Below are 20,723 nucleotides of genomic sequence, written 5' to 3'. Positions count from 1 at the left end.
TACCCTGAACATGGTGGTGAACTGTCAGGAAGTGTTTGTAAGCTTCTAACTAATTATAAGAATAAAACATCAAACCTTCTAAGTGCATGTGGTATGTTTCAAAAGTTTCTTGTTCTTGTGATTAAGTCTTAGAAATTATCAAAGTGAATGGATTTTAAGGAAATCTGCTGAAGTTTATTGAAGTATAGCTCTCTCAAAGCTCTTATACAGAACAGCTGACTCTGTTCTCAAGGCAATTGTCAAGCAACTTTCCCAGCTTCATACATAAAGCATGTGTGAAAATGTATGCTTTGATACATCAGTAATCACATAATGTCTTTGTATTTGAAATAGCGTTGAACAATGTTTATTTTCTTAAAACTGTTTTTCTATTCAGAGTTTTCTGTGAGACATGATACAGGAAGGATGCATGTAACAACCACACATACAAATAAATAATTAAAAAAAAAATCCAGCAACAAAAAGAAACCAGAAATTGATATAGCTGTGCAGGTGATGAAATTCATTGAGTTCTGTTGTTGATACGCAATTCAGGTCCAAGCCTTTTCTTTTTGAGATCTAGTCTTTTGGTGTTCTTTACTTAAGAGAAATAAAGAGCTGCTGTATATTGTTATGCTCTGAGTTTGGAATATGGTAGAGAGCTTTAAGTATTTTGATGCATCCAGGATGAAGCTGAGTATGGCAAACATTAGAAAGTACAGAAACAACACGTATTTTGAGTAAACATACTTATAAAAAGCAACTAAAAATTTTTAGACAAGCATGGTTTTTCAATTCAAGGTATCATTCTGTAAATGCTGTTCTGTGTATTAAATAGAAAAATGCAAAATCTACCTCAATATATAACATTTCTTTGGCAGGAACTGAATACGCTGCAGCCTCAACCAAACTTTCGCCTTTGGCTTACTACTGAAGTTCATCCAAAATTTACTCCAATTTTGCTTCAGTCAAGTCTGAAAATAACCTATGAAGTAAGATCTGTTTAGAAAGCCTTTACTGAATGTTTTAAAAGAATCAATTTTGACACTTAGAAACAATTTATTTAGATAGACTAATATGTTGATAGTGTGGACTATTTAAATAACTATTTTCTATTTACATTTCAATCAGCTAATATAATCAACTTTTAGATTATGTAGATTATTACAAGACTTTTACAAACCTTGTTTTATTTACAGTAATCTTGTTAGCAAGCAGTGTTTGATAAAATTTTATAGATATGAAAAACTGGTATCTTTAAAATTTTATTGTGACATTTGTATTGCATTGTCAGGGTATCCAATTAGTTGTTTTTACTTTTAAATAATCTTTGTTACTATATACAGGCTACCTATTGCTTTTTTTTCTGGTTGTAAACACTACTTAAGTCAGAGGACTGATGTTTTATCATATATATCTGTCTACAGTAACTAAGAATGCTGGCGTGGCATGAGGCCAGATGGCTCAGATCACAGAAATAGTAATTGGTAGTTGAGCTTCTAAAAACAGAAGTTCTTGTACACGGGGGGGAAAAAAAATATATATATATATATATATATAAAATATATATATTTATATTATATATATATATATTTCCTTAGTTGATCAATTAGCATTCATTTCACTAACTTGTTCTCTTGTAGTTTGGTCCTCCTAACAATTGGTTCTGACTATAATTCTCTTAGGCAGACTTTTTTCATGTTAAATATTATTTGCTGAAATACTACTTATAAACTGTAACTTAATTGTATGATGACGTGAAACTTAAGAAAATAGAACTTGAAAATATCAGTTGTTTACAACAAAGGGATGTTTTTTTTCTGTGCAGGCACCTCCAGGCCTCAAAAAGAACCTCCTACGAACCTACGAATCTTGGACACCTGAACAAATTAATAAAAAGGGAAATTTGTCTCGAGCCCATTCTCTCTTTTGTTTAGCATGGTTTCATGCTGTATGCCAAGAAAGAAGAAATTACATTCCTCAGGTAATTCTTTTTTGCTCATTTTTAAAAATTTGTACCCGTTTGCTTTTAGCTTTTATACTTAGAATTGTTTTTCATCAGATATGTATTGGATCACATTCAGAGATGAGAAAAACTTTTGACACCTCTGGTGCCTACCTTTATTTGAATTAATTTAAAAATAAAATCTTGGTAGCCTAAATTCTTGTCCCTTTAAAAATTGCCAGTCTCTGTGTGGAGATGTTGTGTGATCTGTGTGCTAACGATGCAGGAGTGAGGTCCCATGGAGAATACCTTTTGAATTCTTTTTGTTTAGGATAGGAAAAAAAACTGTTTAGGATTGTGTGAAAGTCATGAAGAAGCACTTCAGTAAAAAGGAGAGTGTAATATTTACTGTTCTTTCTGCATAGCAATCCAATTCAGAGAGAAGGAAGAACAAAGGAATTTACTTGTTTCTTGAGAGGATTATAATGGTTTCAGAGACTGTAACATGTTTTTTCCTTAGATAAGTTTTTGTTTAAAGAATATTTGTTTTTTTTTCTGGCTGCAGATGCTTAAACTAAGCAGGAAAAAGAGGAGAAAATAAACCCAACAAACTATTTAGTGTCTGGTTTATTTTAATTAGACTTGTGGTGAAATTAACCTATCATCCAACAGATTTGTTCTGACAGAGCCTGGAATGTTTAAGACTTCTTTTGTTAGTTTTGACTTTCTGAATTATAGAATTGTTTCCCTCTAACTGGAACGAACTTTGAATATGCTGTTCAAGAAGAAGAATAGTTGAAAATCATTGAAGTACCAATTAAATATATGGTCTCCCATTTGCCTTTGTTCAAATTACCATTAATTTGCCAATAACTTTCAAACAGACACAGGACAGGGTTAGTGCCGTTCTCCTTACTTCTACTGTAACTCTATTTATCTTACATAGATTTAGTGGTGATTCTATGATCCTGACATTGCTGAACTAACTTAGTAGTTAGTTCAGTAGTCATTCAGTAGTCAGTAGTTGATCCCAGCCAATAAGCTCTTCAGTCTATAAGCAGATCTTTCAAAACAGGCATTTTAAAACTGTTGAGAGACTGCAGCATCTTGCCTGTTTGTGACCTTCAAGGTGACTGACTGACTGCCTTGATTGTGATCTGTGGGGCAGCTGCAGTCTTAATCTGAAAATACACTAATCTCACATGCACTTGTTATTAAGATTTCATTCATATGCAAAGGTACAGCCATAAGAAGTTACAGCACTAGGGGACTGATGTCTGGATTTCCTTTATACGTACCAGTATTTATTTGTATGTACCTATTTACATTGAAAGGCTTTTGTGAGACCTGCACAGTATGCTTTCATGCTGTGCAAAGACTAATGCCACCAAGAACAGAATGGAAGTACAAAATGACTGGTCAAAACATGCACGTCAGCATTCTGCTGAAATAGTACCAGAAATTGTTTTTCTCATTGTATTTTTTTTTCTGACAGTAAAGAAGTGACATGAAATAAGCAGTGAATTGATAATTAGTGTAGAGAGGCTGTATTTGGAGAATCAAACCTATTTATTAAAATGTTGTAACTAATTGAGTTCTTGACATTTCTTTTAAAATGTCAGGGTTGGACCAAGTTTTACGAATTTTCTTTATCTGATCTCCGTGCTGGTTTTGACGTTATTGATGGACTCTTTGAAGGTAAGTCGCTTCTGAAGGAATGTTCTTTATTTCTGTAGCCTAACACTTCTTAAGGTTTCTCATTTAGAATTCTTTATCATATTAAAAACTTTCACAGAAATTTTTATAGATCACTTATTTTGCATGATTGTTTGTAGTGGAGTCATTCTGCTTAAAATATACTTTGTACATATTTAAACTTTACATTTGAATCTTCACTGGAACAGTTGTGGACGGCTCTCACAAATATAAACACATGACTGCCAAAACTATTCTGCTTTACTTCCCAAGTTAAGGGGAAATATGAGAAATACAGGAATGCCTGGAAGCTTCATCTGTCTCCATCCCTTCCGAGTATGGACTCTTCCCTTTGTTGAATGAATAAATGGAGCATGTGCTCTTTTGTAATGAAATTCATAGAGTCATAGAGTTGTTTGAATTGGAAGGGTCCTTGAAAGTCATCTAGTCCAACCTCCCTGCAATGAGCCACCCCCTACAGCTACATCAGGTTGCTCAGAACCCCATTCAGAGGAGGCCTCTCTGGGCGTTGTTAAGATGTAAAACGCTCCATTGTTCTGTTAAGTAGCTTAGTACTTTCTTAGTCATACTTGATAGAAAAATATGTATATATAATTGTTTCCATTTTATGTAATTTCAAAGTAAAGTTAGGAGCTGATGTTTAGAAACAGTTTGTGATCTTTGGCTTAAATGAGATTTTACACTTCTGGAACCGGATGCAAACTTGAAACATGCAGTGATACAAAGAGAATATTGCTAAGCCAGAGAAATGGAATTTGAAAAGCAACTTGACCAGGAAGCTTAACTGTAACATGCTTAGTTTTAAGTACTGTGTGATGTGTTGTTTATAATTCTTTAAAAAGTATCTATCTTGAACCATTTTTGTTTGGAAGTTGATGTTTCCAGTGAAGTGTTCAGTGCATGATTTGATTTTGGTTCTATCAGTTTTTGTTTTTAATGTATGAGACTGCAAGCAATGATTAGAAATGAATTATTTGATGTTTTTGTAATTTTCCTTTTCACTTAAGAACTGTGGTGCTTAGAAGAAATGCTTGTGATGCAGTGGTAATTGATAGAAAACTAATACTGATATATTTATAGGATCCAAAGATTTTCAATGGGAATTTGTGCATGGCTTGTTTGAAAATGCAATTTACGGAGGCCGCATCGATAATTACTTTGATATGAAGGTTCTTCGGTCCTACTTGGAGCAGCTTTTCAATTCAAGTGTCATTGGCAGTTTAAATGCTAGAGGCAGGAAGAGGACTAGTTTCCTGCATTCAATCTCTTTACCAAATTCTTGCAGTATTTTGGTAAGTATACATCTTCAGTCATATGATACACAGACTGAAGTACGTTATTTAGAAAATCATTATATCCACAAAGAAATCCAGAGATACAATGTAAAGATATCTTTATTTACGTGAGACTTCTGTTGCACAGGATAGGTGATTCCTAAGTTTTCAGAATTGTTCTGTCTCATTATTTTATGGTACCTGGATGGACTTTGGTGCAAAGCTATGAAGAACTGAATGAAAGAAATTGTGTCATTTTATGACAAGAACATTATTAAATTTTTGCATTACTTAGTTTATTAACATAATAGCAGAATGTAGTTTTATCTCCTAATTTGCAAAATTTGTCAGTGCTCTCACATAATTTGTTACCATGCTGTTGATGCTGCATGACATTTTATTTGGGAATAGAAATAAATTCTAATTCTCACTTAGTATTCAGGAGGGAATTCAATAGATTCTGAAGAGTTGATATCTCCCTGTCCTTTCACTTACTGCTGTTGTTATTGTTATTAAGATTCATTTGCATTTTAATGTTTCACTCCATGCTAGATCACCACATAGTATGATTTGATATAAACAGCATTATTCCAGTGGAAATAAATTACTATTATTTAACATTCTCTTCCTGGATTCTGACTGCTTAGATTTTGAGGTTTTTTATTTGTTTATTTTAAATATAATATTTTCTATGGGAGTGCTGATTTAATATTGTAAAGAGTGAGGAAATAAATGAGGCTGGTCTCTGTTGTGGTAGGTAACATGGTCAAACAGATGAACCTTCCTTTTTACCTGCGCTGCAGTTAATAGTTCTAAATTTTTTATATGGTTATTTGTGTTAGAATTCTATACTTAAAGATCTTAAGTATCTTAATGTATTTAAATATCTTAAATAATTTTCTTCAAGTAGCTTTGATTAATAGAAAAATACTGTTGTGGTTCTATGTTTTTTGGTTTTTTTTGGGTTTCAATATTCCACATAGAACCATGACAAATAATAATAAAGTTTTAAAAATAAGTTTTTTTACTTCAGATAATTGGAATAATAATGTTACTAAAATAGTGGTTCCCGGGTGTTCAGTGGACAGATCTGCCACTACTGAAATCTTAGTTTAGAGACAACATAAAATTATAAAATTTTATAAAATATAAATTCTAAAACAATAAATCACACCCGCATTAGACCTGATCCTGCAAGCACTCACTGAAATCCCTTGCAATGATAAAGAAGAGCATATGTTTGGATGTGTTCAGTATCCAGTACAAAAGCAGATGATGCAATGCAATGGGATACAGGCAGACTTTAAACACCCAGTATTTTTTTGTGTTTAGGGTCGCAGAGAAAGATATCTGCCATCATTAGTCTGCCTTTGGCTACAAGGCCTCTTTCTGTTTTGTGTGAGAAGTGTCACTAGTGATTATGAGTGGAACCTCTGTGGACGCTATTTTTCATATCCAGTGATTATGCAAACCCATTTTTATCTTAATTATTTCACTTTTTATGAGTGATAATAAAATCCTCATAGAGCTTTATATAAAAGCGTGTTCTTTATTATAAAAATCTGGTTGCTGTCTACTATTAGCATTCCAAATGCTGAAATCTTTTTTCTGTTTTATATTGTTATTGATCTTGCTTTTAATCGCTCTTTGTTCTTTTGGAGTGGAAACATTGTTAAAAAATATGTAATGTTACTAAATAAAAAGAAAAAAATTATAAATGAAGCTACTAAGATACCTGTACTATATACAAACTGTATACATTTTAATCAGTACCATACAGTGCACTTAATTAAATTCTTTTCGCAGTTATTTTTGTGAACTAAACAAAAATTTCTCTCAGTTATGTGCATTATATGTTTTCTTTAAATGCAGGATTATCGTCATATTATTGAAAGCCTTCCAGAAGATGATAAACCTGACTTTTTTGGTCTGCCTGCTAATATTGCTCGTTCATCACAACGCATGATCAGTTCCCAGGTAAAAATATATTTTTCATTTACTTCCAAATATTTTCTGTCACTAATACAAGCTGTAGACTCCAGCCAGCTTTCCATAAATTAGAATTTCCGTAAGATTGACAGGCTAAATGGAAGGATTTTTAGACTGTTGATTCCTATTTGTAGAATATTTTTTTATAGTAACCACTACAATTTTATAACATAAAAGAAGCTTCCAAAATAAACTCTATAGGTATCTTGCATATAAATTAGAATTGCATGGAATTGTCAATAGCAAGACATTCTTAAATATTTCTTTCAAATGAAACTGTTTGCTTATTTATTGTAAATCTGTATTACTGTATAAATGTTATGAGCCTACATGTGAATACATCAAAGGAGACTCCTTAGAAACTCTTTTGTCATGATGGAAAAAGCCTTTCATTTTAACTTCAAGCGGTGGGCAAGGCAGAAATGCTTTATGAAATGGATTTTATGCTTTTTATATATTTATAAAAAATATACTATTTATTATAAAGTGATTAAAAAATGGAAGAAACATATCATACAGGCATTTGCTAATCAATGAGATTGCTCCATACCAGCATGTTTCACTATCCTTCGTTTATGCTTAAACTGTGCTGTGCATTCCCATGATGGATCTCTGGGATGTACTGAGCTTCAGAACAGAATATTCAATGTTTATTCAATATTTGAATTCTGATTCGATAGATTAAGTTAGTGCACTTCCTGCAGTTTTATATCTGTGGGATCATCTTTATTAGTGAAGAGACGTTTCATTTATATATCTTTGTTGTACCAGCCAGTTCTTTCCTTAACCTGGGGTTTATTAAGCTTCAGTCTATTCCGAGTGAGTTGACCTAAATCTTCAGAGAGAAAAGTATAACCGTTCATGAGGTTTGTGGAGCATACGTGTTAGACAGAACATAGTAGCTGAAAGGAAATAATGAGTTTAGATGTGTCCTCTGTCAAAAAGAAATCAAGTGAATTTTGATTTGATCTTGGACTTTTACATGCATTATACATTTGACCAGTTGAGTGCACGTGAATTAGGAGTATTTCAATAAACTTCTAGGTTTCTCTTTTTAGGATATGTTTGCTGACTTCTGAGTATGATACATATTTTCCAGCTACTTATCTCTACTTTACATGTAGAATCTGTGTATGGATATGTGTAGCCCAGCACCTTATCAAGTATCCTTGCTTACAGCTTAGCGAAGGTCGTTTTAGCATTATTACTGAAATAAATAGTCTGAGCTGTTTCAGATGCTTATTTTCAAAGCAAATGATTTAGGATTAAATAAACAACAAATTCTTGAGTTTACAATGATTTACAATGATTTAATTCAGTTCAGTGTTCACTTACATAAATAATTTCACTGGTCTTACATAGATTGTTTATCTAGTTCATGTCAGTGAGATAGTTTTTTGCAACAACTGCTGTTTAACACATATTAAAGTTTTAGTTTTAGTCAGCAAATTTCAGTGCAGTCGTTCAGCAGAAAGAATATGGGTAACAATTTGATTTTTCTGACAGAGAGCGCTTCCGAAGAATTCTGCCAGTAGCCAGAAGTCTATCTTTCTGATTAGAAATATGAAAGTTTGAAGGGGAGGGTGGGGGGAGGAGCATAGTGAAAAGTAAGTTCTGAGGACTTTGTAGGTCTTAGTTTCAAAAAGTCTCTCAAATATCCCTGCTATTGCTGTAGAAGTAAGATAAAGAGATCTCTAAATCATATTAATGAGTTGTCAGCTATCATTTAATTTCAGTTTAGTCCAGATATGAATAGTAGTGTAAATTATGAGAATCTAATTATCTCAATGCCTGAATGATAGGCAATGATGATCAAAAATTTTTCACCTATATTTTAGAGTTGTATCTAGATCTCCAGCTTGGGTGAATGAGCCAGGTCATCCATTTTGCTGGCTGGTATTAATGAAACAGCAAACAAATACTCTTAGACAACTAGTCTTACCAACCCTTGTGGACCATGAAAATACTGAGTGCCTCTTTTGTTTTCATCATAACTTCTTGGTTTAGGAATGGAAAATATGAGGTGATCTATATTTAAGACATCTACTAAGAGCTCCCAGATATGACACAGGACCCAAGGGAATACATTTTTTTTGTAGCAGCAATGGGAAGTCAGACCCAAAATGACAGTAGCCAGGATTCACGCAACTGATTCCCATTGCTAGCATACCCTGATGCAGTAGAATATTGATCTCCTGGAGGTCCTACTTTGTATTTGCCTGTCTATAGCGTTAAGTTATTTAGCCTTTAGGCTTGGAGGAGTTCAGCTGAGAAGTATCTTTACCTCAGCCTGAGTGAAAATTAGGCACCTGAAAGTAAGTTCATCCACCTCTTTTTTCTTTCAGTAATTTGAGCTCTAATATTTTCTCTAAATTGCACTATTCAATTTTTGTTCTATAATTTATGATGTCATTGCTTTTCTGTTGAAGAAAGTGTGGCTGAGAGTGCACTATTACTATGTTAGTGCAGTTAAGCAGGTACAGATCTTTAGTGATTAGAACCATTTATTTGACTGGTGAATTAATTGTGTCAGGTAACATAAAAATTGATTGGATTGTGAAACTGTTTCAGCTGTGAAGTGACCTAGTCTGTATATCAAGAATCCTATTAATTTTCTGAAAAGCCTCTAGCATGCTCTTTTATAGGGAATAGTTACAGGGAAATTAATAAGAATTAAGTAAATTGGAACCCCCATTCCATTTCTGTTCAGTTAGGTAGTTTCAGATCCACAGATGATTCCGTAGTTCGTAATGTCAGATAACAGGAATGCCTTCCATATGTTGAGTTTGTTTTGTTGTTGTTCTTTTGTTTTTTTTTGTTTTTGTTTTTTTTAATTGTCATATATGCTGTAGCAAGCCAAAGCAGAAAAGTGTTGAATGAATATGGAAGAAAGAAAGAAATTGCAACCACCTCAGTCACTATGTCACTAGAAGTGGAAAGACTAAATCTGATAACTTGGTCCAGTGGTTCACAGAGTCTGTGCTAAACATGTGGTGTATTCTCTTCTAAATGCTTATCTACTATCCCATATGTTTCTCATCTACTAGACATTATTCTTTCTCAGTCTATATTTTTATTGACAGCTTGTTTCTTATGCAGAGCTGTACTGTCTAGTCCACCAAGTTCAGGATTAGAGGAAGAAGTTTTCTTAAAACATGCATAATATGATGTCACTTTCTTTAAACCAACTCACAGAAATTTTTGCTTTCCTCATCTGAGTGATTATTTTAAATCTCTGACACCATTCATATATCCATTGATCTTAAGTCTATTCTGAAACCTTTTATTGTTTCGAAATCTTTCAAGATTAACATTAAGAATAGATCAATACTGTGATCTATTTTACTAACTGTGGAGTTAAACTAATGTAATTATTTTAAAATAAAACTCATTTTGTTTTATCAGTTTATTCCACTACTTAAGGCAGAACACTTAGATAACAGAAATGTATATTTCTTATAGACTTTCCATGAATAGTATTTATTTTTCATAGAATCATAGAATGGCCTGGGTGGAAAAGGGCCACACTGATCATCTAGTTTAAATCCCCCTGCTATGTGCAGGGTTGCCAACCACCAGCCCAGGCTGCCCAGAGCCACATCCAGCCTGGCCTTGAATGCCTGCAGGGATGGGGCATCCACAACTTCTCTTCGTGTATAGGAATGATAGTTTGTGTTGCTGTAGCATCCCATTTTTCTGCAGTAGTAGAAATTTGCTGCAGCACAGTGCAGCATTTTGCAGTTATGCAGAATTGTCTTCTGTAACCTTCTACTTCACTGGAAGTGGTGTTTGGGTAAGGCTAAAATGCAGCAGTGAAAACAAACAGGCTGTTTTCAGTGAGCATGTAAATACTGAACATATTCACAGCTTGTTTTTTTTTTTTCTTCCCAGCAGGGATCTTCAATTCTAATTTAAGAGTTGAATAGTGCTAACGATATGATTTTAATATTAATCATTACTAACAGAATTGTTAGAAACTGTCTTATGATGTTCTGTAGTACAATTCAGTGTTAATGGTGTATGCATACTGCTAACAGTGATCATCGTTTTAAGAAAGTATTTGATTTAAGTATGCATTTCCAACATACAGTATTTTTCTGGGTTTCATTTTCAGTTGCTTTGTGTAGATAGAGCAATTGGATTTCTACAGTTCACTGTGGTTCTGCCTCACCTGTTACTACAACGTGCCTTTAACACAACTTCTCTTAGCTTGGACATGACTGAATAATCTCATGTCTCTTGCTGTTTCCTCTGCAAAACAGTGCAGTCAAAGTAGAAAGCAAGACAGTTCAGCTACAAGTCATCATAGCTCATTCTGTTTGTTTTATGCCAGGTAAAGACTGTGTGCGCAGCTGTAACTCTGCCTTCCTCACGCTTAACAAATGTCTTTACCTGTAAGTTACTGTCATACTGTTGGATCTTTCTCTAGTCACCCTCCTAAAGAGAAATCTCTTGATTCCATGGTGTTCTATTATTTTCAGGACTATTTGTCTGTATTATGAATACTTATGAACTTATTTCAACCTTTATTGAAATTTTAATAAAATAATAATGAAATGTCTTCAACAAAACAGTGCTTATCATATTTCCACCCTGAAGTATTCAGGCCCCTCTGTATATATTTTACACCCTGGAAAAGCGATTAAGAGCTGTCTTGTTCAGCGCAGGACTTGCAGCATACCTGCAAATTTTTGTGAATTATTGCCAATAATCACCCCAGAGAGAAGAAATGAAATTGAATGATGTTGGAATAATCTCATGTGATCTATTATTTTTTTTTAATGTTTAGATTCTTTGACAGAAAATTATGATAACCCTGATCCAAAGCCAGATCTTCAATTGTTATTATTTGTTCTGTTTTTCTAAAAAAAAAGAAAAGAAAAAAGTGCATGTTCAATTCATAATGCATAAATAATCACATAAGTAATATTAGCCACCTCATCTTAATTTGTGTGAGGTTTTGTGTGCTCCTGGAGAAAGACAAGCAGATACAGGAAGTAGTTTGTGCCATTCTAGATAAGTACCTAAAATATAGGCATGAATCATTGGAAGTATGTATTTCTTTAGAGGAAGCTCTGTGGTATGTGAACAGTATTTGTAAGAACATTTTGGCACATTTTAATGGCCATTTCAGAGGACTGCTGTAACTAGCAGGGTGTTTGTTATGCAGAAATAGGATGCTGGACTGTTTGAAGAACTAGATGATATTAATCAGATACAAATTGAAACATAGTTGTTACTCTATTTCTCCACCGAGAGTTGTAACAATCCAAGTACAGTTATATTAATTTCATTTCATATGTAAGTATTTAATTTAAAATTGAAGGGTTTATGAAGAGAAAGTGAAAATTCAGTCATCTTAAAGCATGTGTTTGTCTTACAGGCATTGATATTTTCTTAATATAAGCTAAGAAATGTAAAAGGAATTTTATTCATTGCCTCCTGCCCTCCTCCTGCACTGACCCTGGGGGCTGCACGGCTGCTTCTGCCCCATCTCTCTCCCCTCTCTCCCAGCTGCAGTTGCACAGCACTGATTCCCTGCCTCCAATCCACTCTCCCAGAGATGCACCCAGCGTCGCTCACAGCTCAGCTCTGCCCAGTGGTCCCTGTGGGAGCAGCTGGAGCTGCTTTGCTCTGACATGGGGCAGCGCTGGATGCTGCCCACAGAGCCACCCCTGCAGCCTCTGCGCTGCTGCTTCAACCTTGCCACATAAACTTAATACAAGTAGCTCACTGTACCTTAGCATCACTGCTAAATGAAGTGCTTATTTAAAATACTTACAATTGCTATTTTGCCTGTGCTTGAAAATAGGATATTTTTGTGGAAAAACTCTATTACCTTTTGTTACAGCTCTTTTTTATTTTGTGGAGTATACTTGCAGAGTTAAAATGAATAGCAGACTACTAGTGGAAAACAGTGTAGAAGCAATCAAGGCAAGCAAATGTTAACCAAGGTCAGAAAACATGAAGTGTATCTTGCCTCATTAAATGTAATTGCAATAATCCCATTGACTTCTTTGGTTCTTATATTCAACTTTTTTGAAGAAAACCTTTAACCATTTCCATTTTCAGCAAGTCAGAGCTGGATTCCATACCTCTTCTTCTCAGTTTCTTGCAGAACTTGTTTGCAGTCTAATAGCACAGTTCCAGTTCTGGCTTTTACCTTGCCAGTGACAGCAACAGAGACAAGATGTTCCAGGTGTACAAGGACACCTGCAACTGTGAGACTGCTGAAGCATACTTGAGCTTATACACCTGGTCTGCACTGCTTGTACTACCCAAATCAGCTAATACCACATCGCACTATTTTACTGTGTAGAGGTTAGTGGAGCTGTGGTTTGCAATTATTTACTGAAGTTCAATTGTAATTAAGTAATAGCTGTAGCTTCTCGTCCTTTCTTCAATAGATTTTCCTTTTCAAACTCTAGATCCTTAAAGGCATTGTGAACATTAGTACCTAATTTTATATCTGTCTACCACTTCCCCATAATTTTAGTCATAGTGCATAGAGTAGTATAGGCATGATTACTGAAAAGGATGCAATTGAAAATTTTCTGAACTTGTTGCATTATTGAAATTGATGTCAGGATGAACATAAAGCTATTTTTTAGAAATAATTTTAAACTTTTCTCTTGTGTTAACTGTGCAGAGCACATAATTACTGACATTTATTAAATGCATCTCGCATCAGAAATATATGACTAATAGGCTTTAGCAGAAATAGATGAGTAAGGGCAAATTGTATTTATTATTACCCTGTAATTGAGCAATTTGTGTACCAAAAAGAATTTTTGAAATATGGGAACCATTTTGCGTATACCTATCGTGCTGCATGAAAGGCATTCTTTGCCACAGAACGGAATGGAACTCACAGTGGAAAACATAACCCTCTGCCTTCGCATTGCATCAGTGCAGAACTGCTACATGAAAACTTAGCAATTCCCATAGACTTAGCACTGAGGCTGTACTGGTGCTCTGTATGTGAGAATGCTGTTCTGTTCTAAGAACAAGCTGCATTTTTCTAGATTTCTTACATTTTTCAGAGTGTATAATGAGCCTACATCCTTCTGGCCTTCCTTTTAGCATGGTGTTCTCCAGGTAATATGGTTCTCCAGGTAATATGGGGACCTCTACAAAGCAAAATCCCCCAGCTGTTCTTTTGGAGAAGGTGCAGCTGCAAAACTGGCTAGGTCAGTAGTGGACTTGTGTAGCTCATCTGTAGAGTAATCCTGATTTTCTTTTCCTCCTGTATTGAGTCTCTTTCTTTACAGAAGTATCTCCTGAATGTCTAAAGTATATGGTCCTCTTCTATTTAAAACAGTATGTTGGTGATGTCAGTGTCTTACTCTCTTTCACTTTGTATTTTGATTTAAAGAAAACGTAGCTCTAAAAATCATCCAGTCTTAATTGAAATCATTTTTGAGTGAATTAACAATACTGAGGTGACCTAAAGAGAACAGAAGACTGATCACATACCTGTGGTGTTCCTAATGCTGTTAAATGGCCCTCATCCAAACAACCTCCAGGGACTGTGCAGAGAAGCAAGCAGCACACCAAGTCTGAAAATTGGGAGAGCTTTGTTAGCAGCTCAGTCTTAGGTTACTTATACAGTGCTGTGGGTAACTGCAGTCGGATTACAAGGAACAATGTGGAAGTGTTCAGCTCTGTCAGGAGGCGGATCAGACTGAAATCTGTTCCCTGCTTTGACAGACTGCGGTCAAGAAAGAAATAGCCACAGTGCCCTGAGTTACTACTTTGCCCATGTTTACCAAGATGACTACGTTACCACTTCCTTTTTAGGTTTAAACCATAAAGTCTTATAAAAACAGAAATATTTCTTTGAACAGCTCTGTAAAGGGATATGTTTTTTCACTCAAAGAAATGAAATGTAGTTTCTGTGCTAAGACCAAAGCCTTTTAAAACCGGTAGATGGCAGTAGTGTATCTGCTTTGATATTTCCTATAGATCTACTGAGAAAAGTTGGTTCAGAAATAAAAATCCTTTTATCTGCTCCATAGTTGTGGGGAGAAAAAAAAATAAATAAGTAGATCTTGGCATATCTGTTCTGTTTTTTATTCCTAGAACAATTATCATGCTTAGTTCAGGAATTATTTATCCTAGATTTTTTTTTCCAGTTGAGTGACAGAGAATTTCAAAATACATTGTAGGCTTTATTTCATTCCTCTTTTTCAAATTACAATTCCACATGTGAAGTTTGACTTTGTTGTATAATGTTTATAGTAGATTCTTTATGAAATAAGTACAATGCTTAGATATATGTCTGTTTTATTATATATTGTGTTTGTGAAGTACCAACTCTTCTTTTTGCTGTGAATTACCAAAGGCAAGACTTTCTTCATGTTCTAGGTCAGTAGAAAGCAGAAATTGATTTTGTGGTCCTGGAATTATGTTTTTGTCACTCTTCCAGAGGAGGAAATGTTAAAATCTTGGCATTTCTTGATTTTTATTTTTACTTTTTTTCTTCCTTTTTTCTTCCATTTTCAAATCTAACATGACTTTATAGTCATTCCATGTGAAGCCACGTGGGTTCACTCATTATCTTTATTGTTATCTATAGTTTTCATTCTCTCTTTTAATTTCTCTAAATATTTTTTTCTTGTACTATAATGCAGTAGTCAATAATATAACAGCATATATCCAGAGAAATCCTCGAAGCATGAAATAGATGAAAAGGCTGAGGTACTCGATTAATTTTAATAACAGGGCAAACAAATATTGACATTTTAATCTCGACAACCCCACCTTTACTACTATATACAATTTACATTCTCCTAAGATAACAACGCAAGAAAAGCATACAATATATGAATTTTCCACTAAGGAGGAACAAAAGGATTTGGTAATAGTTTCTGTGTACTGTCCATAGTTTGTAGGTGCTCTATCAATTTTTCTCTAAATAGTTTGATGATTATTTTCTCTTACTTAAAATAGACAGTTCCTACAAAGATTTGTGGTTTTGAATAACCTTCTCACCCATCCATGACCAAACAATTTCTGATTGCTTTTATATTTTGATTGCTTTTATTTCCATCCTCTCATATTTCTGTGGTATATATCCTTTTTATGGTAATTTTTCCCCAATTTCTCTCATATTCAAAATATTTAGATGTGTATTTGAACTGTATCTGTACAATATACAAGGGTTTTTAAGAATATATGTATTTAAAGAATACATTGAGATTATAAAGGTAAGCGTTCAAAGATTAGGTATTGTAAAAATATTGTGATTCTGATTATCCTCTTTGATACAAATATGATCAGATTTTCAGATTGCTTAGTATTGTAACTATATCTGTCTGCTTTGTACCTTTCCAAAATAGATTGCAAAAGATCTACATGTCTGCATCTGGGTCTGTTCACTCCCAGGGCTCTCTTTGTGGCCATAGAACCGTCATGTTTAGGGCATGATGGATTTTATTGTAGAGTAGGTAACTGATTGTAAGGTGACCTGTTGATAGCACCTCACATATTGTAATATAGTGAGAGGAGCTGACTGTTCCTTGAGGTGTAAAATTAGGTTTTCAGAAAATAAAAAACTTCAATCTAAATTCTACAACATAGACCAGTCTGTACGAAGTATTCACACAATAGGCAGTTCTGAAGAGCAGCGTAGCCCGCTTAAGATCTGTCTGTTGGATATGGAGGAAGGAAAAGGTAGCAATCTTGGTGATTTACATGCTTTAAGTAAATGCTTAAAGGTATCTGTGATGTTTTTGCACTTGTCAGTGGTAAATTCAATTTAAGTGACTATGCACAGTGGCCTCCCTCACTCCAAAAGTTACTTTTTGTCCTTAAATTCAGATGGCTAATCACATTCCCTTTTTCATCTGTGTCAAGGTCTCACTCCACGCACTCAACCAGCGTGCGCACGTTTCTGCCCTGCCACATCTTGGGCCTGTTTTTGTCCTTTCTATGACTCCCATGAAAATCAAATGTGTTATGTATAAACTTATTTGCTTTGCCTAGAGATGAGTACAGCTCCCATGGAGCGAACTGTTCATCTTCTCTGAGATCTGGAAGAATCAGAGTATGCAGAATTCTCTAGGAGAACAGATCATATTTTCATTTCTGATGGAACTAAAAAATGTTTTTGTTTTTTTTTTTTTTTCAGAATGACCTTATTATTTATCAGTACTATTTTAGCTTGTCTAAAAGCATCTTTAAACATATTATTCTAAAAATAGGTTTATGTATTATATATTATATTGATATTTTATATATACTCAGAGGGTGTACTCAGGGTGATGGAGCACTGGAGCAGGCTGCCCAGGGAGGTGGTGGAGTCTCCTTCTCTGGAGATGTTCAAGACCTGCCTGGATGCCTACCTGTGCGACCTGCTGTAGGGAACCTGCTTTGGCAGGGGGGTTGGACTCGATGATCTCTGGAGGTCCCTTCAACCCCTACAATTCTGTGATTCTGTGACTTGTAGTTTATAACACATTCATCTTAATATCTGGATTTGTGTCTTGTGAGATGTTTAACATAAATATAAATTACAGTAACTGTTATAAATGTTAGAGTATATATTAATGTTAGAGTTTAGTGTAGAACCATCTTGTAGTGCTTCATATTGAGGCTGGTTTAAAAAAAAAAAAAAAAGCTGATGTTTGCTTCAGCAAAATAAAACTTATCAGGAAAACAAAAGGATGTGGCACTTCACTATGTTTCAACAAAAGAAAGTAAGTCAAAACTCAGCAGATACATCTTGATTTAATATGCTACCGATAAAATAATCCAATCCTTTTAACCAGTTAACAAAATTTATATTATCAAGCTTAGTACTTTGAAGTCAAGTAAAAGAGAGTAAGTCTTTCTATAACATGTCTTGCAAAAACATTCTGTGAAAAGTAACTGAAATTTACTTAACGTACTTCAAATATCCTTGCTTAAGGGTCACACTGCTTTTTCTCTGTGTAAGTTTAATTGCAGTATCTCCTTAAGAACATATGCATATGTTTTATCAATTTGGAGATTCCAGGATTGCTAGTAAGAAGAATCAGCTGGATTTCATAAACTGAGAGCTCCCCTTCTTTCTGAGAATTTGGTAGTTATTCTTTTAATTACTTAAAAGTGTATTCACTCATTTAAAAAGAGAAATAATGTTTTCTAAGTGAGTAAATACACATTTAACTAATCTGAGCTAGCAAGAAGGACAAAGAAAGAGATCCAGGGGAGATGAGAATGAATTTATTATAATTCTCTTGGAGTCTTATTGCCTGATACATACTGTATATGTTTAGTATGTACTCTGTTGTGTTATTGATATTTTTTTAGCTCAAGCTTTTTTCTGTAGATTATGTGGAAAAGAGGATTTTGATTGAATTATTCGCCTCATTAGTTTTTAAATTACAGTTGAACACAGGCAGTGAATATGATAAGAAAAATAAAGAAGGAAGGTTTTTGATTTGAGCTTAATCTGAATGAGGCTCAGGTATATGGTTGTATATGGATATTGCCTGTGTTTTAATAGATGATGATTAGTAATTAAGTATGCAGAAAAGTGTAGTGCATAGGTAAATTAGAAAGTATTTGCTCCTTGCATTTTTGTACATTTTTATTTATCCTTCTTCATGATCTGCCTTTGTTTTCCAATGCTCAGGTCATTTCACAGCTTCGGATACTGAGCAGATCAGTAAGTGCTGGCTGCAAATTTGACAGAGAAATATGGTCAGCTGAACTTTCACCTATTCTCAGCCTATGGAAGAAACTTAATCAGGTAAGAAAGTAGCTTTGAAAAGACAACTTTTTTTTTTCTTCCCAGTAACTGCATTAAAAGTAAGGTTTAACAAATTGTCTTGGATAGTGAAACATAAGGAGCTTAGCAGTAAATGAAATGCATTTGAGGTGGGAAGTAATGTTACATGTATGTAATCAGCTATGAAGTCTGCATGTGGTATGATAGCCTCTCTCTTTTTCCTTCATATGGAATCGAGACCACGCTCATAAGACATGATTAACATCTTATATTTGTATTCACAAAATGTTTTTCTTATATGGCATTGAAATATGCTCACTAGTTTTAAGCTGCTGATTCATTTAAATCCCTTCTACAAAGCTTTCAATATCACTTCCTTTTTGTTTGACTGGGTTCAGCTTGGTGGCTGGTTTTTTCATGTGTGATACAAACCTTGGTTTCCAGTCATTTTTTGTTGTTCTTCATTTAGCTCTAATGTGTGCACATTGTCTTTGAAATGCAGGTACTAGGCATGCTAGGGGAAGATTTTTCTCACCAAACATCAGATGCCTACTTAGACAGGAGGCCATATTTTCTCCTCAGTTCTAAGAAATAGAGCAGAGACATCGCAGCCTAAAAATATATCTTGTACATAAGAACACTGGAATGAGAAAAACCTTTCCCTTACTTAGATAATAGCATACAAAAGAGTGACATGAGGTATACATTAGATTTCACAATTACATTTTGAGAAGTCTCAGATCCATTTCTTACACATACTAAGTGTATGATAAATCAAATTTTTGTCAAAATAATCTCTTGCTACTAAATAATTCATGATGAAATCTGCCAGCCCTGAAACAGACTGTTGTTAATCAAGTCTGCGATCCTATAAAGAATAGCAGTATATTTCAGTGTGACACCTTCCATTATACCTTGCTAATGGGAGGTTGGTTCTTTACATACCTTTATGCCTGCAATCCTTCTGTTCCAGAGTTCTGATGAAACAGTTCCATACATACATATGTACACATATACAATCAGAAAATTAGATATTTTGATAGCAATGTTTGGTAGGCTGGTAAATGAGACAGTTTTAAACTCTACTACATTAATACTTGCAGCACCCACTGCTAGCAATTAGTTCTTTTGCGTTATTAATCATTAGTACTACACATACAAAGCACTTATTCTTTAAAACTTGTATCATGAATTAGTTGTGTCTATACAGCATCATGAATAAGGAAGCATGTATTTTTTTTGCTGTGGCCCTTGATGATCTTAGTTACCCAGGTGAAGGTAATCAAGCCTTAGAGTTCCATGTCAGGGAAAGCAGGACTCAAATGCCTATTGCCCTCAAATTTGAGATCCTCTTTTATAAGAGTTTTCAGTTGCAAAATGTGTCTTAATCCTTTATCCCTTTATCTTTAACGGTGCAATGCTTTGGTGGGGTGTTGTGGTTTTTTGTTGTTGGTTTTTTTTTGTTTGTTTGTTTTGTTTTGTTTTTTTTGTGCTGTAGCAGGTAACTTACTTAATCACTTAGCTATTTTTCTTTACTTGTATCATCTTGTCATAAAGCAGAAGCAGTCTTTCTAGATCTTAACATTGCCCTTCAGCAGTGACCAGCAGATGACCATTGGCTAGTTTTGTTCATAGTTAGCACAGTTCTCTTTTTAGTCTGTAACTTTTAAAGTCTTTACTGTCCCATACTTAACACCAGGAGACACCTGGTGAATTCCTTGTCAAAAAACAAGTTGTCTTCACAGATTGATTGCAAACTTAGAAGATCATTCCTGGGACCTCATAGTAATGGTCTAGCTAGTATGGCCTTTTCCTAGCGGTAGCAGTTTTACCACTGACCATCTTTCATTTTCCCCATGTGAGTTACCATATAGTTTGTAAAGTATAAAGAACTGAGCAGCTAGTTTCTTTCAAAGATTTTGGTTTGTGGATGTGAAAGTAGATATTCTTGACGCACTATACCTGAAAACTTCCTTAGAGATGCAAAATGTTCTTTTTGACCTGTGTTGTAATAAGGGCTCAGTTTAGTCACCTTAAACAATGCTTTGCTTACCGTATCAGAAATCATTACAGATTCATGACCAGGTATAACACAGAAGCTGCA

General features: G+C 34.4%; 1 protein-coding gene across 1 annotated transcript in view; it reads left to right on the top strand.

Annotated features, from left to right (window-relative positions):
• The window catches only part of DYNC2H1 (dynein cytoplasmic 2 heavy chain 1), a 135,233-nt gene that overhangs the window by 83,903 nt on the left and 30,607 nt on the right, over positions 1–20,723 (top strand). Inside the window, exons 78-83 of the mRNA XM_042838934.1 lie at positions 861–971; positions 1,808–1,963; positions 3,547–3,622; positions 4,721–4,932; positions 6,787–6,891; positions 18,524–18,640. Of these exons, the coding sequence (XP_042694868.1) occupies positions 861–971; positions 1,808–1,963; positions 3,547–3,622; positions 4,721–4,932; positions 6,787–6,891; positions 18,524–18,640 (777 nt within the window). The remainder of the gene's footprint in view (positions 1–860; positions 972–1,807; positions 1,964–3,546; positions 3,623–4,720; positions 4,933–6,786; positions 6,892–18,523; positions 18,641–20,723) is intronic.

Source organism: Centrocercus urophasianus, unplaced genomic scaffold (genome assembly GCF_019232065.1).
Source record: "Centrocercus urophasianus isolate 14NV4802_14NV808 unplaced genomic scaffold, USGS_Curo_1.0 seq_9, whole genome shotgun sequence".
In the NCBI taxonomy this organism is placed as follows: domain Eukaryota; kingdom Metazoa; phylum Chordata; class Aves; order Galliformes; family Phasianidae; genus Centrocercus; species Centrocercus urophasianus.
The sequence above is the reverse complement of the archived record's forward strand: the minus strand, read 5'-3'. Positions and strand labels throughout refer to the sequence as shown.